Below are 26,133 nucleotides of genomic sequence, written 5' to 3'. Positions count from 1 at the left end.
TTATTTTTATTTGCGTTTGGTATTCGTCGTGTCGTGTAAAATTTATTCGAGGAAAGCGTTCTTTATCAAAAAAACAAATTATACAAATAATTTAAAATTGAAAGAAACAGTATTACATGTTGCACCATACTATTCTTTTGACATTGATTTGTTTGTTTAGTAGTCGAATTATTATTTGATAAAGTAGTTGCCTTTTTTAACTCACCTACAACGGAGTTTGGTAGATGTCACTTTTAACATTGACCACATAAGAGAACTTACCTGCTCTTTGACTTTTAATTATGATCTGATTAATTTTCTAAAGTTGGTAGCTAGGTAGGTTTTGTAAGAATAAGGATGTGTGGTAGATGAATAAAATCTCTCAATTTAAAATATTGTGGGTTTAAGTTTTTGATAAATAAAAAAGATTTACTAAGGAGTGTTATTGAGTAGTTATCGTGTAGTTTCATATTTTTTTATGTGTATTATCATATATTGTTGAATTTGTTGTTGTATCTTGCTTTTTTATTATTTTTTCTTATAACTTTGTGTTACATTCCTTTTGAACAGAGAGTCTATCGAAAACACTTCATCTATCTTACAAAGATATACTTATATTCTACTCTTTCCATATTTCATGAACCAAACAATATCTAGCTTTGCATGTGAAGCAAATTTTCAATTAGGCTACTACACGCTAAAACATTTTCATCCCATCGTATTGAAAGAGCCATCAATTACTTAGAATCTCGTTTTAGATTCAAAATTCTTAACTCCCACCTCACCCCAATCCCAATTTCCAATTCTATGAAATTTTAAAGTGAGATGAACTTGACTTGTGCTATATAAAACAAGACATATATTTCATATGAGATATTTATTTCAATAAACTATAAGTTCATATTTTAAAAGTTTTAATTTCCGGGGGAAAATATTGAGGTTATAACATATGAAGCACCTTTTCAATTTAATTAAATGTATATTCTTCGCTCCGTGTGACTCATTAAAACTTAAAAAGGGAGATACTTTGTATTGGAGATTTCTCCATCTCAAACTTGAGATATTTGATTAAGAGTGTCCATCACACTCTTCGATGGTCCTTGTGCATCAATCTAATTTGTTCCTATCATCAATATATCCAATATATATGTATTGGATATATTTAATTGCGAATTTAAATTATCGTGCAAAAATTCATAAATTTTAAATTTTGCGTCGTATCGGTTCCAGCAAGTGCCACCCTCTCATCAGACCAAAAAAGCATTATTAGGCGTTGGCACGTCAAGAGTAACATGGAGTGTATTGCAACTTGCAAACATATGTCAAAAGCTAGGTTATATGGTCTTTTGGGTGATCAAAATATCTTGAAGAGCCTATTATAGGCTGTATTTCACAATTACTCAAGGAATTTATCTGTCTTTTTATTCCTTTCACAAAGTCCTTTGACCCCTTGTCTTTTGCATCTTTGACTTTTTGATTTCATTTGGTATTTGGTGTTTGATGTCGATATTGAAGTCTGATTAATGTTCAAATTCGAAATTTCTGATTAAAGAAAAAGTAATTCATTCACTGCGCTACATACTTTGATTGTGATCTTGACATTTGTTTTCCCACTATATTCTACTAGTGCTGATTTAACATATTGAAAGAAGGTTGATTTACATATATATATATATATATTATTCTCTTTGAGGTCATAATTTGTGCAAATATAGCGCTTGATACTTTGATTAAAAATTAGATTGTCGTTTAAAATCTGTAAAATTTTAGATCATTATTCAAGTGTTTTTCTTATAAGATTTTCAATTTGTTTAAAATGAATCTTTATGTCATGGTATGAAAAATTAATAAATTGGAGGAATTTTTTTTAAGAAAAAGTCATTTACTAAATAACTAACAAAAAAGAAACAACCAATGAAATTTTTGTGTAAAGAATACTATTTTGGGCTTTTGGTTTCATACTCCATCTGTTTTAAAAGAGTACATTCATCATTCAGTTTGGAGTTTTAATAATTCAAATTTACGTCACGTAAGATCTATTAAAATAGAAGACATTTTCTATCAAGTTTGTTTTTTTAAAAAAAAATCACACACATTTTTCTTGAATTAAACCAAATCCAATGAAAACAACAAGGCGAGAAAATACTTCGTCTTTTTCAAAATAAGTTATATTTCACATAATTAAGAAAATGTTAATGTTGTTCTTTCAATTTTACCGGAGAAATTTACATAATCAAAAAAACTACATCATTTATAAAATATTTAATAATAGTAAGTTAATAAACATATCCTACTTCACAGAAATGACTATTTTTTCAAAGGATATGCTCAAATTAAAAAAAAAATATTTATTTTGAGACGGAGAAAATAACGAAAATAGTGTTGATCCCTAGGGCAGATCCAGCCAACCTAGAAAAGAGAAAAAGAAGTTAGATCTGTTGCAACCTATTCTATACACCATCAATTTCGTTGTCAAACCATGCATTTATATTTGTATACATCTATTTTGCTTAGTGTCGGTCATGTTATATTTTTTCTTGGGAAACTTACATAAATATATAATATTAAAAAAATATTTATTATTTATAGCAATAAAAATAATAATTTAGTAAGCACTTATAATATATTTATAATAGAGTTTTAATATATATTGCAGAGAATTATTTATAAAACATATATAATACAAATTTTATAAATGGATAATACATTTATCACATACTTTAATAGATTTATAATACATTATGTCAGTTTTTTACTACATAAACATAATATATATTTTAAAACACTTATAATACATTTATATTGTATACATAATTCACTTTTAATACAAGTGTAGATTTATTATAATATTGCTATATATTGCTATAAATGGTAATAAATAAAAAATATCGCTAAAATCAGTAATTAATTTTTAAAAAGCACTCAATCAAGTAATTTTTTCTTTTTTCTTTCTAACAGGTGTGACATAGTAATCAATTGACATTAAAAAAAAAATTGAAAAAAGGAATTCCTTTTGTAGTTACAATGCAATTATAAATACAATTATGATATAGATATACTCGTATTTCGTATTCATATTAAATGAAATAATATATTTTTCGGAATTAAGTTAGATAGTTTTAAGGTTTATTAGAGAAATTTATCTTAATTTTTAGTTTATCGGATGTTAAGGTTTAATATTATATTATTCACTTTTTAATTAGCTGGACTGAGTATACGATAGATGTTGAATTCCATATTGATGATGGGGTAAGAGACTTGATTTTCTTATATGATCTTGGATAAACTCCGCGTAATTGAATACAACTAAATTTTTAACATTTGACTTATGTGAATAAACCAAAAAGAAAAGTGTCGGTCAATAATTTGTTTAAATCACAGCTGGACAAGTGGAGTGGAGACCCATCCCAAATTATATGGTGATTTTAGTCCTCTATTCTGCACTGACACTAATGGTAAACAAAACAATAGTAGTAATATTTTGGAATGTTAAATAGACGGATTGAATTGAATTTGAACAGATTAAAAAGAATTGAGTTAAATTTTGGTCCAAAAATAATTACCCATCCAGCTTAACTTAATTTTTTTAACCATCCATCGAGGCTTAAGCCTTCAGGTCCAACTCCCGACCCCTCAACCTCGACTCGGCCGTAACCAAAAATCTAAGACTCAACCTTCATTTGGACCTAATTCCTAACGTAGAAACTGAAAAATGAGATCTAGGACCTAACCCTAATTCAAGATCCAATCTAGACCCCAAATTCGACTCAAGATCCAACCTATCACAAACTCGAGATCCAAACCCAACTTTCGACCTTGACCAAGGACATGAGATCCAAGACATGAGACCTGGAACCCGGCCATATTGACCCAATACTCGAGACCCAACCCCTATACCGATTAGAGAATTAACCCTTACACGAGATTCAAATTCTAGCACCGATATTCAAGACATGAGATCTGACCTCAACCTCGACCATGATTCAAGACCTGATCTTAACCCGATATTCAACCTTAACTCAGGATCTGAGACTTGACTATGACTTGTCTCCCAAGCCTCGACCATGACCTGGGATGTGAGACACGTGACCAAGCCTCGAACATAACCCGATACCTGAGACATGACCTCGACCCAAAATTTGACCGACCAGAGCCCTGATCCATAAACAAAATAAAAGTAAATTTTAAATAGTAAACCCAAATTAAAGAAAAATCTTTAAAATGGGTTAGTATTGGGTTAAATTGGCGATCACTTGGAAAATGACTTATGTTGGCTTGGGCAAAACTTAATTCAATATGAAATTTTTTTGTGTCCAACTGATAAGATTTTAGATGGGTTATCAATTTTTGGGTCATATTTGACACCCCTAATTAGTACTTATACAAAAGGATGACTGCACAAATAAAGTTTAAAAGAGATATTGTGCTATATCTGAAACGTACAAATATAATAAACATCATAAAAATCATATCTTGTTCAAATCAATAAATAGAATTTATATTATAGTTAAAGTTATTTCTAGCTTCGTTTCTTACTATTTGTATAAACCAGATAGATGGTCAGTGGGCCAAAGGTTACGAAAGATGGTCAATAGAGAAACATGAGAATGCAATCTTCAATTATTTCAGACTCGTGTATATTCTACTTTTCTCAGATCCTATTTGTGAAATTACATACTATATTTTGTTGTTGTAATTTGCCATAGCCGACAAGAAAAAGGGGGGGGGGGGGGGGAAATGAAATAATAGTTATTTATTTAGCATGTGAATTTGCCCATCAATTGTCAAATTTAGCAGTGGTCAATAATATAATTACACACTTCAACTTCAAAGAAGCTGACAAATTCTAATTTTGATAATCAAGATATTTAACTAAGTGCATTTTTCTCTAAATAGTAGGAAAAAAGTTGGATAGGCAAATGAATTATTATAAAAAAAATGGACAGACCAAAAAATGCATATTTCTATTAATTGAAAATTAAACTGTACTTAATCAGTTTTAATGAGAATCAAAAGAGAACTTAATTACTCCTATAATAATTAGAAAAGTGAAATAATTATACAGCCCCATATTGTCCTACTCAAAATTACTCTTTTATTTGTTGCTAATGATCCGACTATTTAGATTATGGTGGGATGGTTCGAGCCTTGTGAATGAAAAAATTATGTTGGGAGCTTTGCCTCCAGAAATGAATTCAGCAATGCACGATTCTGAATTTAATTAAGTCTTGGTACCATAACCGAATACTGAATGGAAAATAAACAATTGTATAACTTATAGTAACAAATTGACTGCAGAAACATGACTTACTATCTCAATTTTTTTATCAACAATCTGACTTAAAATTTTTTCTGTATTTATAACCTTTATATCAAATTTGAACTACACTTCAATAACAATTCTTTCTCTATAATTGCCAAATAATAGTAAATTTTTCTCAGATCTAAATAGAACATTTCTCAAAAAAAGAAAGAAGACAAGTATATCCTAATAGGTACACGTCTTCGTTCATCATGAATTGACTAATTTTAGTAATTCAAGCCAAGCTAAAGTCCAAGAAAGCGTGAACGAGAAACAAAGTCATTATGCCACTTCCCAATATGCCGTGAACATTCCTCAATCCGGGATTTTCCTGAACAAGCGATCAATCAACTATGTTTCAATCGCGAATTAGATAAACAAAAGAGAGATAAAATTTCGTTTTCTTAATGAAATAAGTGTTATAAATTTGGACAAGTTTAACGGATTTACCTCGAATAGTGTAGGTAAAATGGTTTGTATAGTCAAAAGGGTAAGGCCAATAAAACCCGTGACAGCATGAGGACCGCAACAAAAACAGAAAATCAACGCGCAGCATACTGATTACATAACTTGTTTTCCCCACTCTCCCTAAGGAAGTTGTTTTCTTTGATTTTTAAGGAACTTGGTTTTCCTAAACAAATGTTGTTTGAAACATTTTGACCAACCAAACATGAAATTTTTTCGATATGTAACGGACACACACCTAAATAAGGTATTACTTTTCAAGAATAGGCTTCTCGGAAGTAAGCAGGGATGTTATTCCACCAGTAACTCCGATAGCAAAGAAGAAGAACATTATATTCCTCCTAGAAGTTTTGGATGCAAATCTTTGGCTTTTGCCTTTTCCTCCTACGAATAACCATTGAATAAAGACCGATTTATCTCAATGGCAACAAGAGTAATTAAAATACAATACAACCACAAGTATAGTAAACAAAATCATACAAGAAGAAAAGGAGAAATATATGAGATAACCATAACAGATACATTAAAAACTATATGACTCGTTATAAAGGTGCATAATAGTTAGACGAAGGGAAGAGGACGAAACCAACGTTTCTTAATTCTTACCACATCATCATAAAATCTTATCCGAAAACCAAGGTAAGTTCCATAACCACCCATAGGATATTCGAATTTAATCGTGCTCCGATATAAATATCGTACACCAGATGAAAAAAAAAATATCGACTAAAACTTGTAAGTTGACAAACTTCTGAAAACGAGATAGACATATATAGCCCAAGGGACAAATATGTAAAATCCCAAAGAAAACAATAAGTTCCATGAACTTATTTTACAAAACTTTTTGCAAGTTCAACCATTTCAAAATAAACATCAACTTCGTGAATCAAAAGTTCAAACACGTCTAAAGTTAGATTTTCTTTGTTTGAAGTCTGTCTTGACAATCTCAAATCTCAATATTTAGACACCATATATCTGAAATTTAATTTAAAGAATTGAAGGGTGAAAACTGGTCAATCCATCAAAATCTTTACATTGTAGAATAGTAATAACTTTGGAATCATCATCCTATATATATATAGCCATTTGCGGGCAATTCTAATCGAGTGCCTTGAACACATTTGCTTCTTGACTCCAAAATCTTGGTCAAGACTAAGACACTTCATTGTGATCTAGGCTGAATCTTGCCTGGCAGAATCTCCGGTGTGATCTACTGCTGAATCTTGCCTGGCAGAATCTCCGACGGCTGAATCTTGCCGGGTCGAATCTCCGATGTAATCTACGGCTGAATCTTGCCTGGTAAGCTCTACATCATCCATCACACATTCTCCATCCCAAATCAACATTCCATTCTCATCAGTTATATGCATATCACATTTTCAACAGCAATTGTTAAGTTATACCAGTAGTCAATTGCCTTGGTATTCAATAGGACGAATCGCGTTGAGAGTGGAAGAAGCACATAAAATCTTCAAGTTGCATGGCTCGGCTCATTAATTTGCAACAATATAACAGCTACATGATCCACGGACTGCACGAGCTTTCATGAATGAACCACAACATTACTGTTGCTGGCAATTGTTTGCAGGGAAAAGTCAAGGCACGTTTTCGGGAGGGGAGGGATAAAACTTTTTAGCAAATATTCCTTTTAATATTTTGTCCGATTTTTACTTGACACTAAATTAAAAAAAAAGTAAATAAGAGTTCCAAATCTCATGATCTTAAACTAAAGATATATATATACCAAAATGTATTTTAATCTTTTAGTCTTAAACATGTAAAGTGAAAAGTTAAATTTAAAAATTGACAAAAAAAAAGAAACATTTTCAAAGCAAACTAAAAAAAAAGTAAGACAAATAAATTAAAATGTATTATATAATATTTTCTTTAAAATAAACTTATAATAATTTTATTATTACTAAAAAAATGGTTCCGTAAGACTAGATATTTATACTCATTGGTAGGAAAAAGCCCTTCACTTCAAAACAATCAATCTGGACTAATGTCATTATAAATACAATTATGATATAAATTTGCTCGTACTGTGTATTTATACTATTTTCAATAGTAAAAAGTTTGTTAATCTTTACCTAGGTTATCGAAATAGAAGACTTGATTTCTTTATATTGTTTTAGATGATCCTCGTCTTATCATGTACTATTCTTGAGGGTAAGTTAGTGAAATTTAACGGAAAAGGGTTAAAAATACTCTTAAATTATGTGAAATGAATAAAAATATCTTCCGTTTATTGTTTGTTCAAAAATACCCTTGCCGTCAATATTTTTGATCCAAAAATGTTCTTATTATTATTTAATGGGTCAAAAAAGCACTTTTTAAAATAAATATATTATTTATTTTCTTTTTGAACACATTTTTTCCCTAATAATATTTCTTTTATTAGCAAATGTTTATTCTACTTCAATTAGAAAAAAAATAAAAAATTAAAAATATTTCTTATTTTATTATAATTATTTTTATCGTTATTTGAATAAAAATTAATGATGGATTTATTATGATCTTATATATATGACATATATTATCCATTAAAACTTAAAGTGCATGAAATTATTCTATTTTAATTGATAAAATGAGATTAAAAAGAAAAAAATATCCCTACATTTTTATTACTTAAAGTGGTTTAAAAAGAAAGAAAACAAGAATAGAGTTACTTAAAAATACGTAATATTTTTATAAGGAACAAGATTTATTTATTTTTTAAAAGATAAATTTATTTATTCAAAAAATGGCATTTTGACACATTTTGTAACAATAGGGGTATTTTTGGAGCAAACTATAAATGAAAGACATTTTTGTTCATTTTAAATAGTTTAAGGTCGTTTTTTATCCTTTTCCATTTATTTTATTATAGTATTAGTTATTTTCATTTCAATTCTTTGGTTTATCAGTATTGAGATTCAACCACTCTCTAATTGACAGGACTGAGTGGTATGAGAGGTGTTGAGTCTCATATCGATGATGGGATAAAAGACTTGATTTTTTTTATATGATCTTGAATAAATTTCATCTGATCACGAGCAACTTAAAGTTGAGTTAAATTTATATTTCATTTTCTGATATATATATATATATATATATATATATATATATATATATATATCGTAATCATTAATTTGATATTAATGGGCTAAAAATATGATTGAAGTCATGGCATGCGCTCAACTTAATCCAATAAAATTTGAAAGGCCTACTTTTTCCAACAAGACTTGATTCTGACTCGAAACTCAAAATCTGATTCCAATCTTGATTAGAAAATCAACCCTTACATGAGACCGAATCCTAACCCTGACCTTGACATGAGACATGACCTCGACCCAATCTTAATTTGAGACTCATTCCTAATTTGAAATTCGATCTTGATTGAGGACTTTAAATCTAATCATGACCCGTGACCCAAACTCTAACCATCACCCGTGACCTAATTAGACTCATGACCCAAGCCTTGACCAAGATCTGAGACCTAATTCTGAGCCATAAAAAAAAAGTATTACAAATTAAAGTAAATCCTTAAGATGAGTTAGTATATATAATTAAGCTAAATTGGAGACCACTTGAAAAATGAGTTAAGTTGGCTTGAGCTAAAATCAAGCCAATATAAAGTTATCTTGTGCCAATCGATAAGATTTTGGATAGGTCATCAATTTTTGAGTCATATAAGACCCCTAATAATATTTATATAAAAGGATGATTGCACTAATAAAGTTTAAAAGGGATATTGCATTGCATGTAAAATGTACAAATATAATAAAGGCATAATACATGAATATGCTCTTTAACTTGATTTCATCTGACATCTATGCTCTCCTACATGACATCCTACATGACAATTTTGTGTCCTATGTGACGTCTTACGTGTATTATGCCATATAAAAAATGTGTATCTACTTATTCAATTTTATATAAATATAAATTAAAGTGCCTACTTGTGCACATTCAAAATTGTAGGACATAGTTGGTTAACTATATGTTCGAATAATTTTAAGCATGGATAAGCTTATTTTATTACTATTATAATAGAATAGTTAACATGAATGTATCAACAAATTAACAAGAAATCTTGACTTAAATTATCATTAATAATTTTAAACTTAACAAGTATAAGGAGCTTTAAATTTAAAATTGTGTCAAGATTTGGATTTTCTTATTGACACATCTGTAATTTTAAAAAAATTGAGACTTAATAGTAACAAATTGACTACAGAAACATAACATGACTTGCTATCTCATTTTTCATCACCAATCTGACTTATTCTTTCTGAATTTATAACCTTTATATCAAATTTGAACTACACTTCAATAACAATTCTTTCTCTATAATTGCCAAATAATAGTATTTTTTTCTCAGCTCTAAATAAAACGTTTATCGAAACAAAAAACGAGTATATCCCAACAGGCTATTTCTTGATCGTTCATCATGAATCGACTAGTTTTAGTAACTTAAACCTAGCTGAAGTCCAAGGAACGCGTGCACAAGAAACAATGTCATTATACCACTTCCCAATATCCCATGAACATTCCTCAATCCGGGATTTCCCTGAACAATTCAGGATAACATAATATTAATAACGATCAGTCAACTACGTCTCAATCCCGAATTAGGTACTTATACGATAGAAAATAGAGAAGAAGTCGTTTTCTTGATGATATAAGTGTTAAAATTTGAACAAATTGAGCGGATTTACCTCGAATAGTGTAGGCAAAATGGTTTGTACAGTCAAAAGGGTAAGGCCAATAAAACCTGTGACAGCGTGAGGACTGCAACAAAAACAGAAAATCAGCGCGTGACATACTAATTACATAACTTGTTTTCCCTACTTTTACTGAGGAAGTCGTTTTCATTGATTTTTAAGGAACTTGGTTTTCCTAAACAAAATGTTGTTTGAAACATTTTGACCAACAAATCATGAAATTTTTTCGAACACATGCCTAAATAAGGTATTACCTTTCAAGAATAGGCTTATTAGAAGTAAGCAGGGATGTTATTCCACCGGTAGCTCCGAGAGCAAAGAAGAAGAACATTCCTCCTAGAAGTTTTGGATGCAAATCTTTGGCTTTTGCCTTTTCCTCCTACGAATAACCATTGAATAAAGACCGAATGGCAACAAGAGTAATTAACAATACAATACAACCACAAGTATAGTAAGCAAAATCATACCAAAAGAAAAGGAGGAATATATGAGGTAACCATAACAGATGCATAAAAAGCTATATGACTCGTCATAAAGGGGCATAATAGTTGGACGAAGGGAATAGGATGATAACGACGTTTCTCAATTCTTACCACATCATCGGAAAATCGTATCCGAAAACCAAGGTAAGTTCCATAACCACCCATAGCAAAGAGCACAACAGCCTGAAAAAATGAAAATTTGTTCTATTTAGCGTTTGTTTGCTTCGAGAAATCTATCATCAATTCCGATTCTTTCTTTTTTTCTCTTGATTCTTTTCCGATCGAGAGAGAAAGAAAACATACCATGTTACCAGGATGTCCCCAATGTACAAGCCAATCAGGTAGATTCCATGACTTTACAAGCTCAACAAATGGCCCAAACAGAGACCTTATAGTTCCAGCTGAATCAAAATAACAAACATTTTGAGTTATTAATAACAATGTCTTAAGTGTTTAGAAAATGATCCTTAATGTTCGTTCCATTTGATCGTTAATGTATAAACATGACGGAAATAGTCCTTAATGTATTCCAAAAAGTGATCAGTTTGGTCCTAAGTCATATAATCGATATTTTTTGTTGTCAAAATACACAGAGGCCCTATATATAAGTAAAGGAAGTCACTAAAAACCAGAAAAATGACTTTTCCCATACCAAACAGACTCGTATTATAACTATTTTCGAGTAGGATAGGTGGTCGCATCTGACCTACTCTCTTACCAGTAGTATTAGCACTATTCTCGTAGTTTCTTATTCGTCGATTGTTGTTAACATTTGTGTTTATTGTGCTTCAATTATCTCGCATTAGTTCATTGTTGCTACTGTCCTTTTTTTGTATTTCGTTGTTGTTATTGCTTTTATTTCTGTATTCTCTTTTTCAAACAACTTTGAGATGCTTTACTTGAGAGAGGTTTTCTCGTGAAACAACATCCCTATCTCTACACATCTCTACGAAGTAGGGCAAGTCTCCGTACACTCTACCCTCCCCAAACTCCACTTGTGGAATTATACTAGTCATGTTGTTGTTCCAGCCAATTCAAATTAGCATCACGTGTATAAGATTACTCTTGCATTTCTTTCAAATTGTTCCAAAACAATATATATACATATATTCAGTCAAGAGTTTATCGACAACAATCTTTTTATATACCACAAAGGTAGAGGTAAGATCCGGCCTACTTTTCGCCGTCCCGGATAGGAGCGGATCTAGGGGGTCCGAGGATGTTCACCCGAACCCCCTTACGAAAACTACATTATATAAATAATATAATTTTTTTAGTTTTTTATTTATATAAATATTTTAAATTCCTTAAATACAACACTAGAGGTTGGCGCACTTGTTTGGGATTGAAAATTTACCTCGAGATTCTAAATTAAAATCACAATCACTATATTTTTATTTTTCAAACTACTTTAACGAAAATTCTGAATTCGTCGCTATCCGATATGTTGTTGTTGTAAGTAAAGATAAAAGCAGTAGAGAAAGAGCATTTACCTGCAGGAAGAGCAGCAACATACATCAATGGCAAAGGATTGAATGAATACAAAAATGTCTCATTAGTAAAAGACTTTTCTTCCACTTCATTTTCTTCTTTTTCTAATTCAACTATTTTTACATCAACAATATCTTCACAATTCAACTTCTTGTAAGCTAAAGGAGGAGCTAAAAAACACCACCTTTTTGTTTCATTTTTCAAAGATCTACTGGAATTTTTAGAAGAAATAATTGGTTGATAATTAAGTAAAGAAAAAGAAGGGTATTTTGTGAATGCAATTGGTGAAGCATTCACCATATTAGCCATTGGTGCCAAAAAAAAAGTGATTAATTTTCAAGAAACAATTGGTTTGTTGGACTATTTATGAAGTAGTAGTTGTTGGAGATAAGAATAATTGGGAAAGGCAAAGAAAGTGACACGACTATACATATAAAATGAAATATGCTAAGATATTATTACACGTGGTGACCATAAGCACTAGCTACTTTACAAAAGTTGTTTGGTTCTTCTTCAGTATAAATGGGATGGCACAATTGTGGACTAAGAACCAAGAAGTCGTGATAAAGTAACTCATTTTTAGTTTGGGGTCTCGAATTTGAATTTTTTTGAATAAAATGTTATTTATTTTTTTAATTAACAGACCTAATTCAAAGATTTTATCCCTTGTAGCGATCAGGGGTTGAGTCAAACACCTCCAAATCTTAACATAAATCAAATACAAAAATACAAAGGAGGGGAACATAAACCTTACCTCCGATAATAGGTGGTTCATAAGGTAATACCTACTAAGGTTAGTCGACTCATCCCCAATACAATCAAAATGTAAACCTAGATACTAAGCATCTAAAAGAGAGGACTCCTCTCGATACAAATATCTAGAAAAGCATTAAATGAGGGTGACTCTCCCCTTACAATAAAAGAAGAAGAAAATCATAAACCTAAGCCTATTCAAAGGAGCTTTAACTTAAAATAAGAAATAGCTAAATTGAATAGGAAAGAGCATCCAACATTAGACATAGAGACTTCCATATCAGAAAACCAAGTATACCAAATCAAGGTGGTTGTTTGATCCTCCTAAGTTTCCTTCTTCTAAAATATGTCATTCCCATCTTGTCAAGCTTGAAGTACCCTTTGGTTTCTTGTGGCAGCTACTGGAAGCTATAAAATTGATGAGTAGTGTCAATGCTGTGACTGTATTTTGAAAGAGTGTCATCTAGAAAATTTGCCTCACTATATATATGATTGCATTGGAACTGATCAATCAATTTGATAAGCTCCTGCAGTTCTTTAATGTACTGTATGATGCTCTAAGGTGGTGTGCTATCTTGCTTCAGCCATGTTAGCAGCATCTCTGAGTCAGTTTCAAGAATGATTCTACTACAACCATGTTGGATACACCAAGTCAAACCTATCACTGCAGCTTGCATCTCTGCCTGGTTGTTAAAGCCCACCCCTAAGGGAGTAGCAAAGGCATAGATCAAATTGCCTTTGTGATCCCTTAAGATCCCACCTACTCCAATTTTATCGGGGTTATCTAAAGTACTCCCATCAGTGTTTAGTTTAACCATAGTATGATGAGGTTTGTACCAGTTGACTTGAATCACCTTCATGTCATGACTGCAGTTTTCCACCTTAAGAACCAAGTCTTTCCAGGTGCTAGGCCAATTGATTTGAGGATATGCTGTAATAACCAGCATATACAAGTCTTTGGTGATGGAGTATATGACTCTGGAGATGTTGGATTTCTTGCCTCCATACTTACTAGCACACCTATTTTTCCATAGGTTCCAACAGACAAATATAGGGGTAGCCTGAAACATCAACATGTGAATGTCATTGTTGGTCTTGGTAATCCACCATTTAATCAGTAAGTTGTTCAGGGGGGCAGTGTTGTGTTGTATCCCCCAGAAACTGAAAAAGTGCTTCCATATGTGCTTAGCAAAATTGCCAGACACAAATATGTGATCAATATCATCCAAACCAGCCCTGTGACAGCAAGAACAAGCTACAGGATCATATCCAAAGAGATAAGCTTGTCATTGATTGGCAATTTGAATCTGAGTGCCCTCCACATCAAAAAGGAGACTTTAAAGGGGATGTGGTTATGCCAAATATTACTAGCAGTCATTGTTGTTGTTTTTTTCTTCCTGACCAGCTCCCAGGCTGAGGCACAAGTGAAGTTTCCCTGAGTATTTGGGGTCCAGTAGGCTTGATCCTTCTTATTTGGTTGGTATATGAAATTTGCATTAAGAATTCTATCTACAAGCTGTTGAGGGGCATGTTGTCTGACCTTCTCCTCAGTCCAGTCCCCATTGTTCAAATATTTTGACGCAGTAGTGTTGTTCAATCTTGTAATATATTCATTATGATAAGCTAAAGGACCATCCCATAATCAATTGTCCCACCAAAAGCTGCAGTCACCAGAGTTGATGGACCATTTAATATGAGGTTCAATGTTAGCTTTGTTAATCATCATATGCTTCCACTTGAGGGATTGCCAAGTATTCCATTTCTTTATAACTGGGTGGGCTCTTTGACAATATTTTGCTTTAAGGAAGTCTCCCCGTAGAGTTCTTTTAGACCTGAAAGTCCACCATTGTTTGTATTGAAGGGATAAGCAAACATCTTCCAGATTTTTGACTCCAATACCACCCTCCTCATAAGGAAAACTAAGTGTATCCCAAGAGGCCCAGTGATATTTCTTTTTATCCTTGTCCCGAATAAAGAGTTATCATTGTTAGAAAAATACTTTACACCTCAATGTAGAATTTTTTTGTGACAAATTCAAATTTAATCGAGTTTCGATATAAATAAGTACTCCTTTTTATTAATTAAAGGTCTCGAATTCGAATTACTCTGCATAAGAAATCATCATTGTTAGAAAACACTTTACACCCAATTTGAAACTTTCTAGTGACAAATTCAAATTTAATCGGACTCCAATATAAATACGGACACCAAATGAAAAATCAAAATAAATAAATTGTGGACTGACATTGGTAAACTTTCTGGAATTTATTTATTTCTTGTTTTTGACAAACTTCTAAAAAAGAGATAAGACATAGTTCAAGGGACAAATATGTAAAATCCCAAAGAAATCAATAAGTGCCATGAACTTATTACAAAACTTTTTTTTGTTAACCGTTTCAAAATCAACTTCAAGCAAAATCAACTTCAACTGCGGGAATCAGAAGTTCAAACACGTCTAAAGTTAGATTTTCTTGATTTGAAGTTTGGCTTGATAATCCCAATATTCAGACACCGTATATCTGAAATTTGATTGAAGGAATTGAAGGGTGAAAACTGGCAAATCCATCAAAATCTTTACAAGAATTTCACCATTGTAGAATGGTAATAACTCTGGAATCATCGTCCAATATATAGCCATTTGCAGGCAATTCCATAAAAATCATCCTGCTGGCTACTATTTTACTCCCTATGGCTCAAGTATGTACACATCACATTCTCAAAAGCGATTGTTAAGTTGTGACAGTAGTCCATTGCCTTGGTCTTCAATAGGACGAAATGTATTGAAAGTGGAAGCAGCACATAAAATCTTCAAGTTGCATGTGTCGGCTCATTCATTTGCAACAATGTAACGGCGGCATGAGCTTTCATGAATGAACTTCACACCAGAACATTACTGTTGCTGGCAATTGTCTGCAGGGAAAAGTCAAGGCACGTTTTGGGGAGGGGAGGGATAAAACTTTTTAGCAAATATTAGGAAGACGAATAAGAACACCAAAGTTCATACGGATTAAAAGAGCAAATATATGTCAACTGACACCTGCATTTTTGAATTATATTCGCTAAAACAAACATGTTACAGCAAATTGTAGTCAAGAAATTGGTTGAAATGTGAGCTGTAAGATGTTCAGAATTAACTACAAGAATATATGGTCAAGATATAACATTAATTCTGATGTGACAGTTTATGTAAGCAAAAACCCTTCCGATGTTGACAGGTAATATCACTCAAACGAAGATGCACCAGTCATGAACAGTATTTGATTACTGAGATAGGTGTAAGAATGTTAAAGTCATTTAAAGAAAGCGAAAAAGATTCTCTAAATTCGCAAGGCAACTAGGATATCTTCTTCGCAAGAAAATAGGGAGAAATTCAACCTCAATCGATACTACTAACGAGTAAATAATAATCTATTAAAGAGAATAATAGTTTGGCAAAGTAATTTAACAAACTCAAGTAACTGACACAAGCCTTCTGCATCAATTTGAGCAAGGTTACTATCATCTTTAAGCAATTAGCAAGCAATGTCGACAATAAAGGATCTAAGAAATGCTAAGCCAGTAGCTATGTTCTTTGGTTATCATTTCAGAAGCCGAGCAATAAGAAAGATGCCAAAAAGATAGAAAAGGAGAAGGTGGCATTCCAGTCGGTTGGGGGAGGGAGAGTTGTAAACAAAGAAAAACAAAGTAATGGAATGCTGGCTCTAAGTCATAGTTGTCAGAAGAGACTACTAAGCTACCTCTGTATGTGCAACTGGGAATGCAATACCCAAGTCATCTATCAACTCGTAGGACATTATTGTGTAATGAACCTCTCGTAACAGACTCTCTTTGAGGATCAGTTGTCCAGTGATCATCAACAACGAATTTTATCTGTACGAAACAAAGTCCTTGAACAATGTAAGACACATTCAAACATCTTTAATGCAGGAGAACAAAAAAGCTATTAAGCAGAGGTAAGATTGAATAATAATATAAATAGAAACTCATCAAAGGACTAAACTTGCGCACTCGTGGTAGGACGTTCTAATTTAAGAAGTCCTTCTTAAGTGAGATTTACTCCTAATAGCATTGTCTATGGACTACACAAATACATGTCAAGCAAAAGCCAAGTTACTTATTCCAAATACAACTATGAGGCGAGAAGTGACCACACAGCCAGCTTTTATTGCTCTATCGTACAGTAGTTTGTAGATGATGTACCTCATATATCCCTGGATACAGCCATAACACGGTTTTCCAAAGTCGAGGTTTCCTGGAAAGCATAGTTTATCATGTTATTCATAATATTACAATGACTTTCAGAAAGGAGGCTGAGGCCAATAGATATACATAATAACTGAGTCAGCGGGCAGTCCATAGATCTCTTCTGCTGCATTTACATATAAATGACTACTGTAAACAAATGAAAATATATGACAACTCAAAAGATAAGAGTAGTTCAAATCTATCAGGGAAAGAAGCCAACTACAGATTAACACCCAGTAGAGGCACAACTTCAAAAAGGAAATGGTTTGTTGGATCCCCACCATACATTACGCAGAAGCTGAACAACACTGAAGAGGATAAAGGTTCAAACAATATGATTAATGATTCCCAGTTCAACAATATATCTTACAGCACCATCAGTGCAGACAAATAATACATCGAATTTGTTTTACATAAAATAAATAAATAAAAAAATAAAAAGAGTAACTCCCTTATTCCCCTACATAGTGCTCTAATTTGATGAGGAATTGACTAACAAATCAATAGGCGTAAGTTTTGTTGTATTTAATGGAGGTTGGGTCCACTCAACAGACCAACAGACCAAGTAATCTTACCTACTTCCTCCACCCATTTGTTTGAGCTTTCTATTTTATTCCATCTCAAAACAACATCCTTCAAAGTAGCAAGATATTCCCCCCTCCATACTTTAAAACTATTATAAACTAATACTGTTACATAGTACTTCAAATTTTAGGAGAAATCCTTGTTTTTTAAAATAATAGATAAGAGTGCGTAAATAGACTAAACTTGAATGTAATACATGTACAAGTGTATACAACAGAGCTACTAAAGGCTTCTTAGAGACAATTTAGTCCTGTGCTCAGCTAAAACCAGGTTGTGTGCTTCGCTTCGCTTAAGTAGCACTTTGGTGACGGCACTATGGTACTAAAGCGAGTGTCTCATCTCCTGTTGGCTATGCCCTTGCTACTATTGTGCAAATGTAGCTAAGTTTCCACTTTAGCACGAATATACACTACCCAATTGTCTCAAAGTTGGTTTTAGCAGTGGAGAACTATAAATTTCAAAACACCAGATTAGAATTAACTACACATATAGAGAACACCAAATATCTTAAGCCTTCAGGATCAGAGAAAGACACTACTAATCCTAAAACTCGGCAGGCCACCCAAATTATTGATTGGACAGAGTTCCTGTTCTGGAAAAGGATACGCAACAACAATGTGTTATTGAAGATTTGAAGTAGTACAAAACGATAGTAAGAGATGAATAGGAAAAACCTAAATACAATACCATATCTAAGGAAGTCTGTAATTACATAACGACAAACCGCTAGTTAAAAATCACCCCAAAGATAAAGAAATAGACAGAATAATAACCTCATGCCAATGGGATCTATGATATCTGATGATGCTTGTATATCTTCGCCGATGGGATCTGATGATTCTTGTGGATCCATTTTTATTTTATGATGCCATCCATTGAAGCTGCCAGCCACCTCAACATTTTCCCCATCTGCCCAATATTGGATTTCAACCTAATAGAAACAAATGTGCTACATCAACAAGCCATGGCTACACCAGTAGAACCAGATACACTGGTTTGGGACAGAAAGTTGGAGGTGGGGCTTCAGTTTCCTAGTTATTTAGGATCTCTTTCTATTTTATTTATTATCTGTTCTTTTTTGTATTGATGACGACCACAAATTCTAGTTAGGATCTCTTGTTTCCTTTGTTTCACTCAAACTTACAGACATTATATAATAGTTCAAGTTCACTATGAATTTTCTCTTAATTTTCTTTTTTCCGAGAAATCACAAGTTTTTACTGCTTCTGCTATGTCAAATATACTACCCTGATCAGCCTAAGCACGCTTCAGCAACAGAATATCGTGTGTTTTTTCATTATTTAAATGATATTACCTTTAATGAAGCCAACATCTATATGGAGTAATTTCCCAATTATTCTTCCATGTTATACTTTAGTTGCAGTAGCCAAGAATCTTGAAAATTCAGGAAATGTTAATACAAGAGGTTGCTTGAATACCTCCTTCAGTCCTGAAAGGCTATCTTCAGCAGCATTTAGCTCTGCATCTTTTTCTGAAATAAGTCTTTGTGCTTCTCTAATTTCTGTTTCAGCTTTGATTTGCATAATAGACAGTAAGTGCTGAAAGTAAAAATATAAGAAAATTACACTTCTCCCCTTCATGAAGAACCAATTATTCGTTTGAGTAACATGTTACATGTATCAAAATTTATGGTAAAATTCTCACAATCACAGTATTACACGACCAGAATAGCTGAAGTGAATCCCAAAATATAATATTAATGATCATAGCAATAGCATGAATAAACTAGTTCAATTCAAATGCCAGAGCAAGTTCCCAAGAAAGAACACTCCAGTTCCCCTTATCCACTGGTCCTTTGTTGAGTTGTGTTATTGTGTACAGGATTGTGTCATCAAAAAGTCAAGTCACACTCAGTATATTACAAGATATATTGAAGAAACTGAACATGAGAGATCATAAGCCAATAGTTAAGATGACATAGGAGGATGTCAAATAAGTGGCAACATGTCTGCAGCGCAAACAAATGTGTCTTTTTCTATCAGTTGAAAAAAGGAAAATATCAACTACTATCGCAAGACAAAAAGGGAGTTAGGTCTTCGTATTTTTATCTTTTTTTCTTTTCCTGGAGAAGGGGAAGAGTAAGAAGGAAATTGTACCTTTTCCTCTTCAATCCGCTGCTTCAAGTGAGTTAACTCCAGCTCCTTCTGATGCTAAGAACAGCAACAAACCATTTAAGGCATTGATATTCTTATGGAAAAATGTATATAAAAAATCTCTGAACAAAGAAAATTGAAGCCGAGTAAGGTAAGAAAAATTTCAACATAAAACGGTCCAAAGAGCGGTACCAGCATGAACTTGAGATGATTAATTTCAGCTTGAATCTCCATATTGTGGGGCTAACAGATAAAATATGAAGGCAGAGGAAATTCCAAGTCAAGAATGGAATCAAATAAAAAGCAAACAATCAGAACGAAGAATTTTCTCACCTCAGAATCAGCACTAATTTCAGCCATGGTTAAGTATTCAGTTGACAGGCTATCATTCCTACAAAAATCAAGGTTCATTCAGATAACAGAAAGATGGAAATAACCTGAATAAAAACATATTTACATTAATATCTGATCTGTTATCTTAGAGCTAGTAAGAAAACACAGTTCATAGACAAGAAGAGGACAGGAAATCTAAACTCTTCAAAGAAGAAAAAGTCATCAACTAGTTGAGAGAACGTGGAAAATCATAGAGTTGGATTTGATGGAGTTTTTAGCCAAAAACATCTAAATATACCTCAAATCCAAACGACATCTTAACTATCATGTTTCATCCTGCCGTTAGTTTAACAAACTAACGGCTGTGACTCCTCCCATAGAGCCTCCCCCAACTTAGGTGGAGTAGTAGCATAATGGAGAAGCAAATACCAAGGAAAGCAGCTTTTGAGCTTTCAACTATTTCTCTCTCCTCGACGCTCTTTCTTCCAGATTGATAAAACTGAGAACATGCCTCGTCCACCGGTGAAGGTGATCACCAAGAGGTGAATGATTCTGCAAAACTCTGGGACAAAGAAGAACTTCACTGGGTTTTTGGTGAACAGAGAAGATGACTATAGAAGTATACTGAAGGGATTTATTTGAATCCTTGTTATTTTACAGTTTATTTTTCGCTTCTGCCTTACACCAATTATCCTCTTTTAAATTTAAACATTTCTTGGTGCCCTAAATTAGTACTTGGTGTAAATTGGGGAACCTAGTTATTTCTGTATGAAGCAAAATCTGCGCATCATCCCTGCGTTCATGTGAACCAGGGTTTAGTTCGTCAGTTATTTCTTGAAAAAGAAAAAACGAGATAATCACCAACCTATCATGTTCAGATCGTGTTTCACTCACAAAGACTCCAACTACTCTTAAAATTAAAATCTGTCTTTTTTTCCTTTCCCTCTTTACTTTTAATTCCTAGTCAAACATTTCGCATTTGTATCACCGCTATCACTACCATATACTCTCAAGGATTTCCAATGTCTTTAACCTCCTTTCCCAACCAAACCATCTTTGCTGTTGCCGGAAAAAAAAGTTCCAGAATTAGGATATCTTTGAGGAAGTCATGTCCTCTTCACCTTTTTCTGTTAGAGCCGTTAACCTTTTTAAAGAAACTAACGGCAGGATGAAAGCTGCTAAGTTCTGGATACTCCAAGGATGTTTTATTTTCAGAAGAATAGTTTAAGGATATAAGTTTAGGTTCGGAACATAGTTGAGGGATGTTTTGGCCAAAGATTGATTTATTGAATCAACACGAATGAGACGCAAAAGGAAGATTTATTAAATCAACAAGAATGAGACACGAAAAGAACTTCGATGGTTTTATGTATACTGATTATTCCACATTCATCCTGCATCAACTTTAATAAAGTATGATCTGTCTATAGGTAAACACAATTGCAAAAAATGAAGCAGGGTCAATGAAGAACCAAAGATGGTTTACTGAAGGCCCAGTGGATAATGAAGAATCTACTCAGATGGAAGCTTAAATATTGCAAGAAATGCATACCTCATCGGAGAACTCTGCCTACTAGGATGTTCAACATGCCGGGTTGATTGTGCCATGGAATTTCCGCTAAATATCTCAGCGCCATCATCTTTACAAACAAGATCTGTATGCTCCTTAGGCGTAATAGATTCTGCTTCTACAACATTCTGTCCTCCAACAGATCCCTCCACTTGTTCACCTCCTTGAGAAATTCCAAAGCCACTATCTGAAAAATCAAGCAAAAACAGAGCAGTTAGATTTACTCAAACACTTTGGATCTCATTTTGGAATCCAATAGATTTACTCAAGCTCACATTACCAGAACTTGGAAGTTTTCCCAAGGCCTTAGCCAGTTGCAAATATTGGTCACTGGAAACTAGTTTTGGAGGACAGAATGAACAGGAGATACAATTATTTTTTGAAAAGTATGAACAGCAGATCCAATATGCATCACAACTTATATTTTTTTTTAAAGAAGATCATTGTATCTAATATTAGTAGAGATATAATTATTATTATTTTTGAGAAAGGCAACATTAGTAGAGATATAATTATTAGGTCAACGTCCTCACATTTGGCAAGGGGAAGATGCAAGTCTCAATGTCTCCAGGGTAGCTTTTTGCAGAAAATTAAATAAGAACACACGGATTCCCAACCATCTATAAACTCTTGCATGCTGAGGTTTTGCCCATACATCAAAAAAAAAAACCTTATAAAAAAAACGAACACAGCTTAGATTGAGCTGCTAGAAAGAGCAAATTTCGATAAACTTTATGGTGCAAGTACGGTGCCAAGTATTGTCACCCAGGTAGACAATTCATGTCATTTAACATAAGCACCCTGAAGTAGCATCACTTACCATCTGTCCTATCCAGTTCTCCATTCTGAATAACATTGGACACCTTTTCCTCCAAGGAAGAATAACCCAAGGGTTCTTGATCACCAGCATTTTGCTCATCAGAATTAGGAATTATATCATTTGTGTAGTCATCTACTGCAGAAGCTTCACTAGGTAAGGAAACATCATCAGCCATGTCTGTTATCTTCCCATCTGACCTTTTATAGCAGGTTGTCAATCAGAAAAATCCAAAATTGGCCATGTTGTTACAACCTATAATACACAGGGACAAGAGGTGCTGACCTAACAATTCATCTTCACTTTTCTCAACAAGGCCATCCTCTCCAATGCATTCATAGGTTGGTTGTTTGGATGTTGAGAGAAGCTCCTTGACAAGTTTGTATCCTCTTCTTCGAACGATGTTTGCAAGGTCTTGCCTGTAGAATGTATGAGACAATCACACAGCTTGCAAAAATGTCACTAATGATCTGTCTCTTAAAGACTATTTCTTGTAAGTGTTTACACTTCAGCAGAAGTTTTTGGAGTAACATTGATGTAAGAAATATGGTTGTCTCGGGTGACTGTATAACAGTTCAGAGAAATAGAATCAAGCACTAAAGAGACAAATAATAAAGCACAAGTTCAAGAAACCACCCCAACCAACACAGTTCAGAGAACAAGTAACTTTCCATGCCTTTGTCGTAGCACCTTTTATATGCCCAGCACATGGCAAAAGCATAAGCTATCAACTTCATGTTAGAAGTCTTATTAATATTGACCATCAACTTATCACAAACAAAAAGAATGAGTTCCTTCAAATCCATTCATCTCCAAAAAAGGATAACCATCACCTCCCAACTGTATTAGAGAAGACCTATCCTAAAGGAAAAACCAGTTGCTTCCTTCTTTCTCCTGTGTTCCAACCAAATATTGGGCATGTTACAGGAAACAAAAAAAGGATCAAGCTAGAACTAACTACTAGCTACCATACAAATAACTCCATTTGTCCTATTTCATTTGACCTTGCAGTAGGAGAAATTCTTTTTCATCGCTAATATTAGTTGCAGTTTGACATGAATTAGGTGCAGCCATCTATACATACAGCTTTTAAATAGATTCAGATCCTTTAATTGTACCAATGTTAGTGCAAAATAGAGGGGATGGAAAATGAAAACCAAGAACATGAATGGCATTCAAATTCACCTTCCGTGCTGTGACAGCTCTTTCATGGTGGGTACGTGATCCTCCGGAAGTCCGACAGAAGATAAAAATTCTCTGATGTCTTTGCAGAGATCATCATTGCTTTTCACCTTCTGGCTTGCCCTAGATCCACCCAAAACAAGAAAAAGAACGTCAAACACCCATCTCAGTAAGATCAAGATATATTTCGAGAAAAATACTGGCATTAGTGCAACCAAGATTTTCATAGCTAATTAGTCAGTATCGAGAACCTACCTGTAAACACAGTACTGAGACAGTTAGGTAAAACTAAAATACAGTCAAATGGATGATATGAAAGAATCTGAATTTATTATTGAAGCGCAATTTAAAGAAAACCACTCATATCAGTGCATTCAATGATATTCATAGCTAAAAAGTCACTCTCAAGAACCAAGCCACAAAACAGCACAAACAACAAAACGTAGATAAAACCAAAATACTCTTGGATGTGTGATTAAAATTAACCTGAATTTTGCAACTTTCATACTTAAACAGACTATGGGTGTTGCTATTACCCCCCAACTATAATGTTACTGTTTAAAGTCACTCACATTAGTGCATTCAGAGACTCTTATAGCTAAAAAGTTAGTATCAATAACCAAACTATAAATACAGTACCAGTATCAAGAACCACAAACATTGTATTGTAGCTCAAGGATAATAGCAATATTCAATAATTTTAAGTACAAAGTTGCAAACTTGAAAGTTCAGAGGTCACTGTTATGTATTCTCTCTTTCTTTATTGAATAAAAAATAACCAAAAATTGAAGAAGAATCACTTACATTAGTGCATCCAAAGACTCTTATAGCCAGTGGAGGAGCCAGGTTTCAAAATATGAAGAAGTAAACACACAAAGAAGTCGTAAACACACAACGAAGTCAAACAGGGTCCAACATCTACTATATATACATAAAAAAAGTATTTTTAACCATGTATAAACATGGTAATTTTCCGTTGAAGGGGTACGGATGAAACCCCTCGGCGTTGTTATATCTAAAAGGTCAGTATCAAGAACCAAACCACAAACACAATATCAGTATCAACAACCACAAACATTGTATTGTAGCTCAAGGGTAATCACAACACTCCATAATTTAAGCACAAAGCTGCAAAACATGGATAGTTCAGGGGGGATTTTAATGCATTCTCTATTTCCCTATTGAAGCAAAAACAAAAAAACCAAACTTTGAAGAAAAAACACTCATATTAGTGCATTCATAGACTCTTACAGCTAAAAATTCAGTATCAAGAACCACAAACATTGTATTGTAGCTCAAGGGTAATCACAGCACTCAATAGTTTGAGCACAAAGCGGCAAAACATGGATGGTTCAGGGGGGATTTTAATACATTCTCTATTTCCTATTGAAACATTAAAAAAAACAAAATTGAAGGAAAAAAACACTCACATTAGCACATTAAAAGACAATCATAGCTAAAAAATATCAGTATCAAGAACAAAACTTACAAGCAATTCAGTATCAAGGACCACAAATATAGTACAAAAACGTAGATAAAACCATAATAAACCCAAAAGGGTAACGAAAACGAACCTTGGTTTTTTAATCGAAGCACAAATTTGTGATTTTGAACGACAAATTAGAAAGAAATGATGATTGTGGCGTGTACAGATAGAAGGGCTAGGAGTCGGAGAAGAAAAAAAGAGTTTATGGGAAGTGGGAAAATGGAAAAGAGACGCCATTGGAGAGCAGAGAAAGCAATTGTCGAGATGGGTTTTGCAGCATTTGAGAATTTGGGGGATTTTTTTTGAAGCAAAATTGAAGAAGAAGCTTCACTATTCAAGAAGAACAAAATTATGAGAAGAAGACAAGTGTTTTTTCCTCTTTTGGAATGCTGCATTTTTACTCTTCTTTTTTCCAAAGAATGTGGTTGCCAATTGTGTGAAAATGGTTTGTTACTCGTATTGACACGCGATTAAATTTAAATGAGTGATTTGTAATTTTGTTTCTATTTCGTGTTAGTAGTATATTTATATTTTTGTATCATAATATCTTATATTTTTATACTATTAGTTGTAGTATTACTTCTGTAATTCAATTATTATATTATTTTATTGTAGATATTATT

At 33.1% G+C, this 26,133-nt stretch overlaps 2 protein-coding genes across 3 annotated transcripts; both read right to left on the bottom strand.

Moving 5' to 3' along the window:
• Nucleotides 1–9,932: 9,932 nt before the first annotated feature.
• On the bottom strand, nt 9,933–12,818 carry LOC129882036 (uncharacterized). Its single transcript, XM_055956155.1, has 6 exons — nt 12,428–12,818; nt 11,238–11,335; nt 11,046–11,117; nt 10,707–10,831; nt 10,447–10,519; nt 9,933–10,298 (listed from the first exon to the last, which is right to left on the bottom strand). Exons 1-6 carry the CDS (start codon nt 12,732–12,734, stop codon nt 10,194–10,196), a joined length of 780 nt encoding a protein of 259 aa, XP_055812130.1. The 5' UTR covers nt 12,735–12,818; the 3' UTR covers nt 9,933–10,193.
• Nucleotides 12,819–15,696: 2,878 nt separating this feature from the next.
• Nucleotides 15,697–25,922, bottom strand: LOC129882035 (protein PTST homolog 3, chloroplastic). Of its 2 annotated transcripts, none has more exons than XM_055956153.1 (13): nt 25,599–25,922; nt 24,028–24,147; nt 23,128–23,261; nt 22,846–23,037; nt 22,008–22,212; nt 20,456–20,513; nt 20,315–20,365; nt 20,126–20,179; nt 19,448–19,567; nt 18,782–18,939; nt 17,379–17,430; nt 16,916–17,048; nt 15,697–16,088 (listed from the first exon to the last, which is right to left on the bottom strand). In XM_055956153.1, exons 1-12 carry the CDS (start codon nt 25,745–25,747, stop codon nt 16,950–16,952), a joined length of 1,392 nt encoding a protein of 463 aa, XP_055812128.1. In that variant the 5' UTR covers nt 25,748–25,922; the 3' UTR covers nt 15,697–16,088; nt 16,916–16,949. The 2 variants fall into 2 exon arrangements, with proteins under 2 accessions (XP_055812128.1, XP_055812129.1); XM_055956154.1 differs by having other exon boundaries at nt 22,846–22,989.
• Nucleotides 25,923–26,133: the final 211 nt, after the last annotated feature.

The sequence above is a fragment of the Solanum dulcamara genome, chromosome 3 (assembly GCF_947179165.1).
Source record: "Solanum dulcamara chromosome 3, daSolDulc1.2, whole genome shotgun sequence".
Classification (NCBI taxonomy): domain Eukaryota; kingdom Viridiplantae; phylum Streptophyta; class Magnoliopsida; order Solanales; family Solanaceae; genus Solanum; species Solanum dulcamara.
Note: the sequence above shows the minus strand (reverse complement) of the source record. Positions and strands in the feature narration are given on the sequence as shown.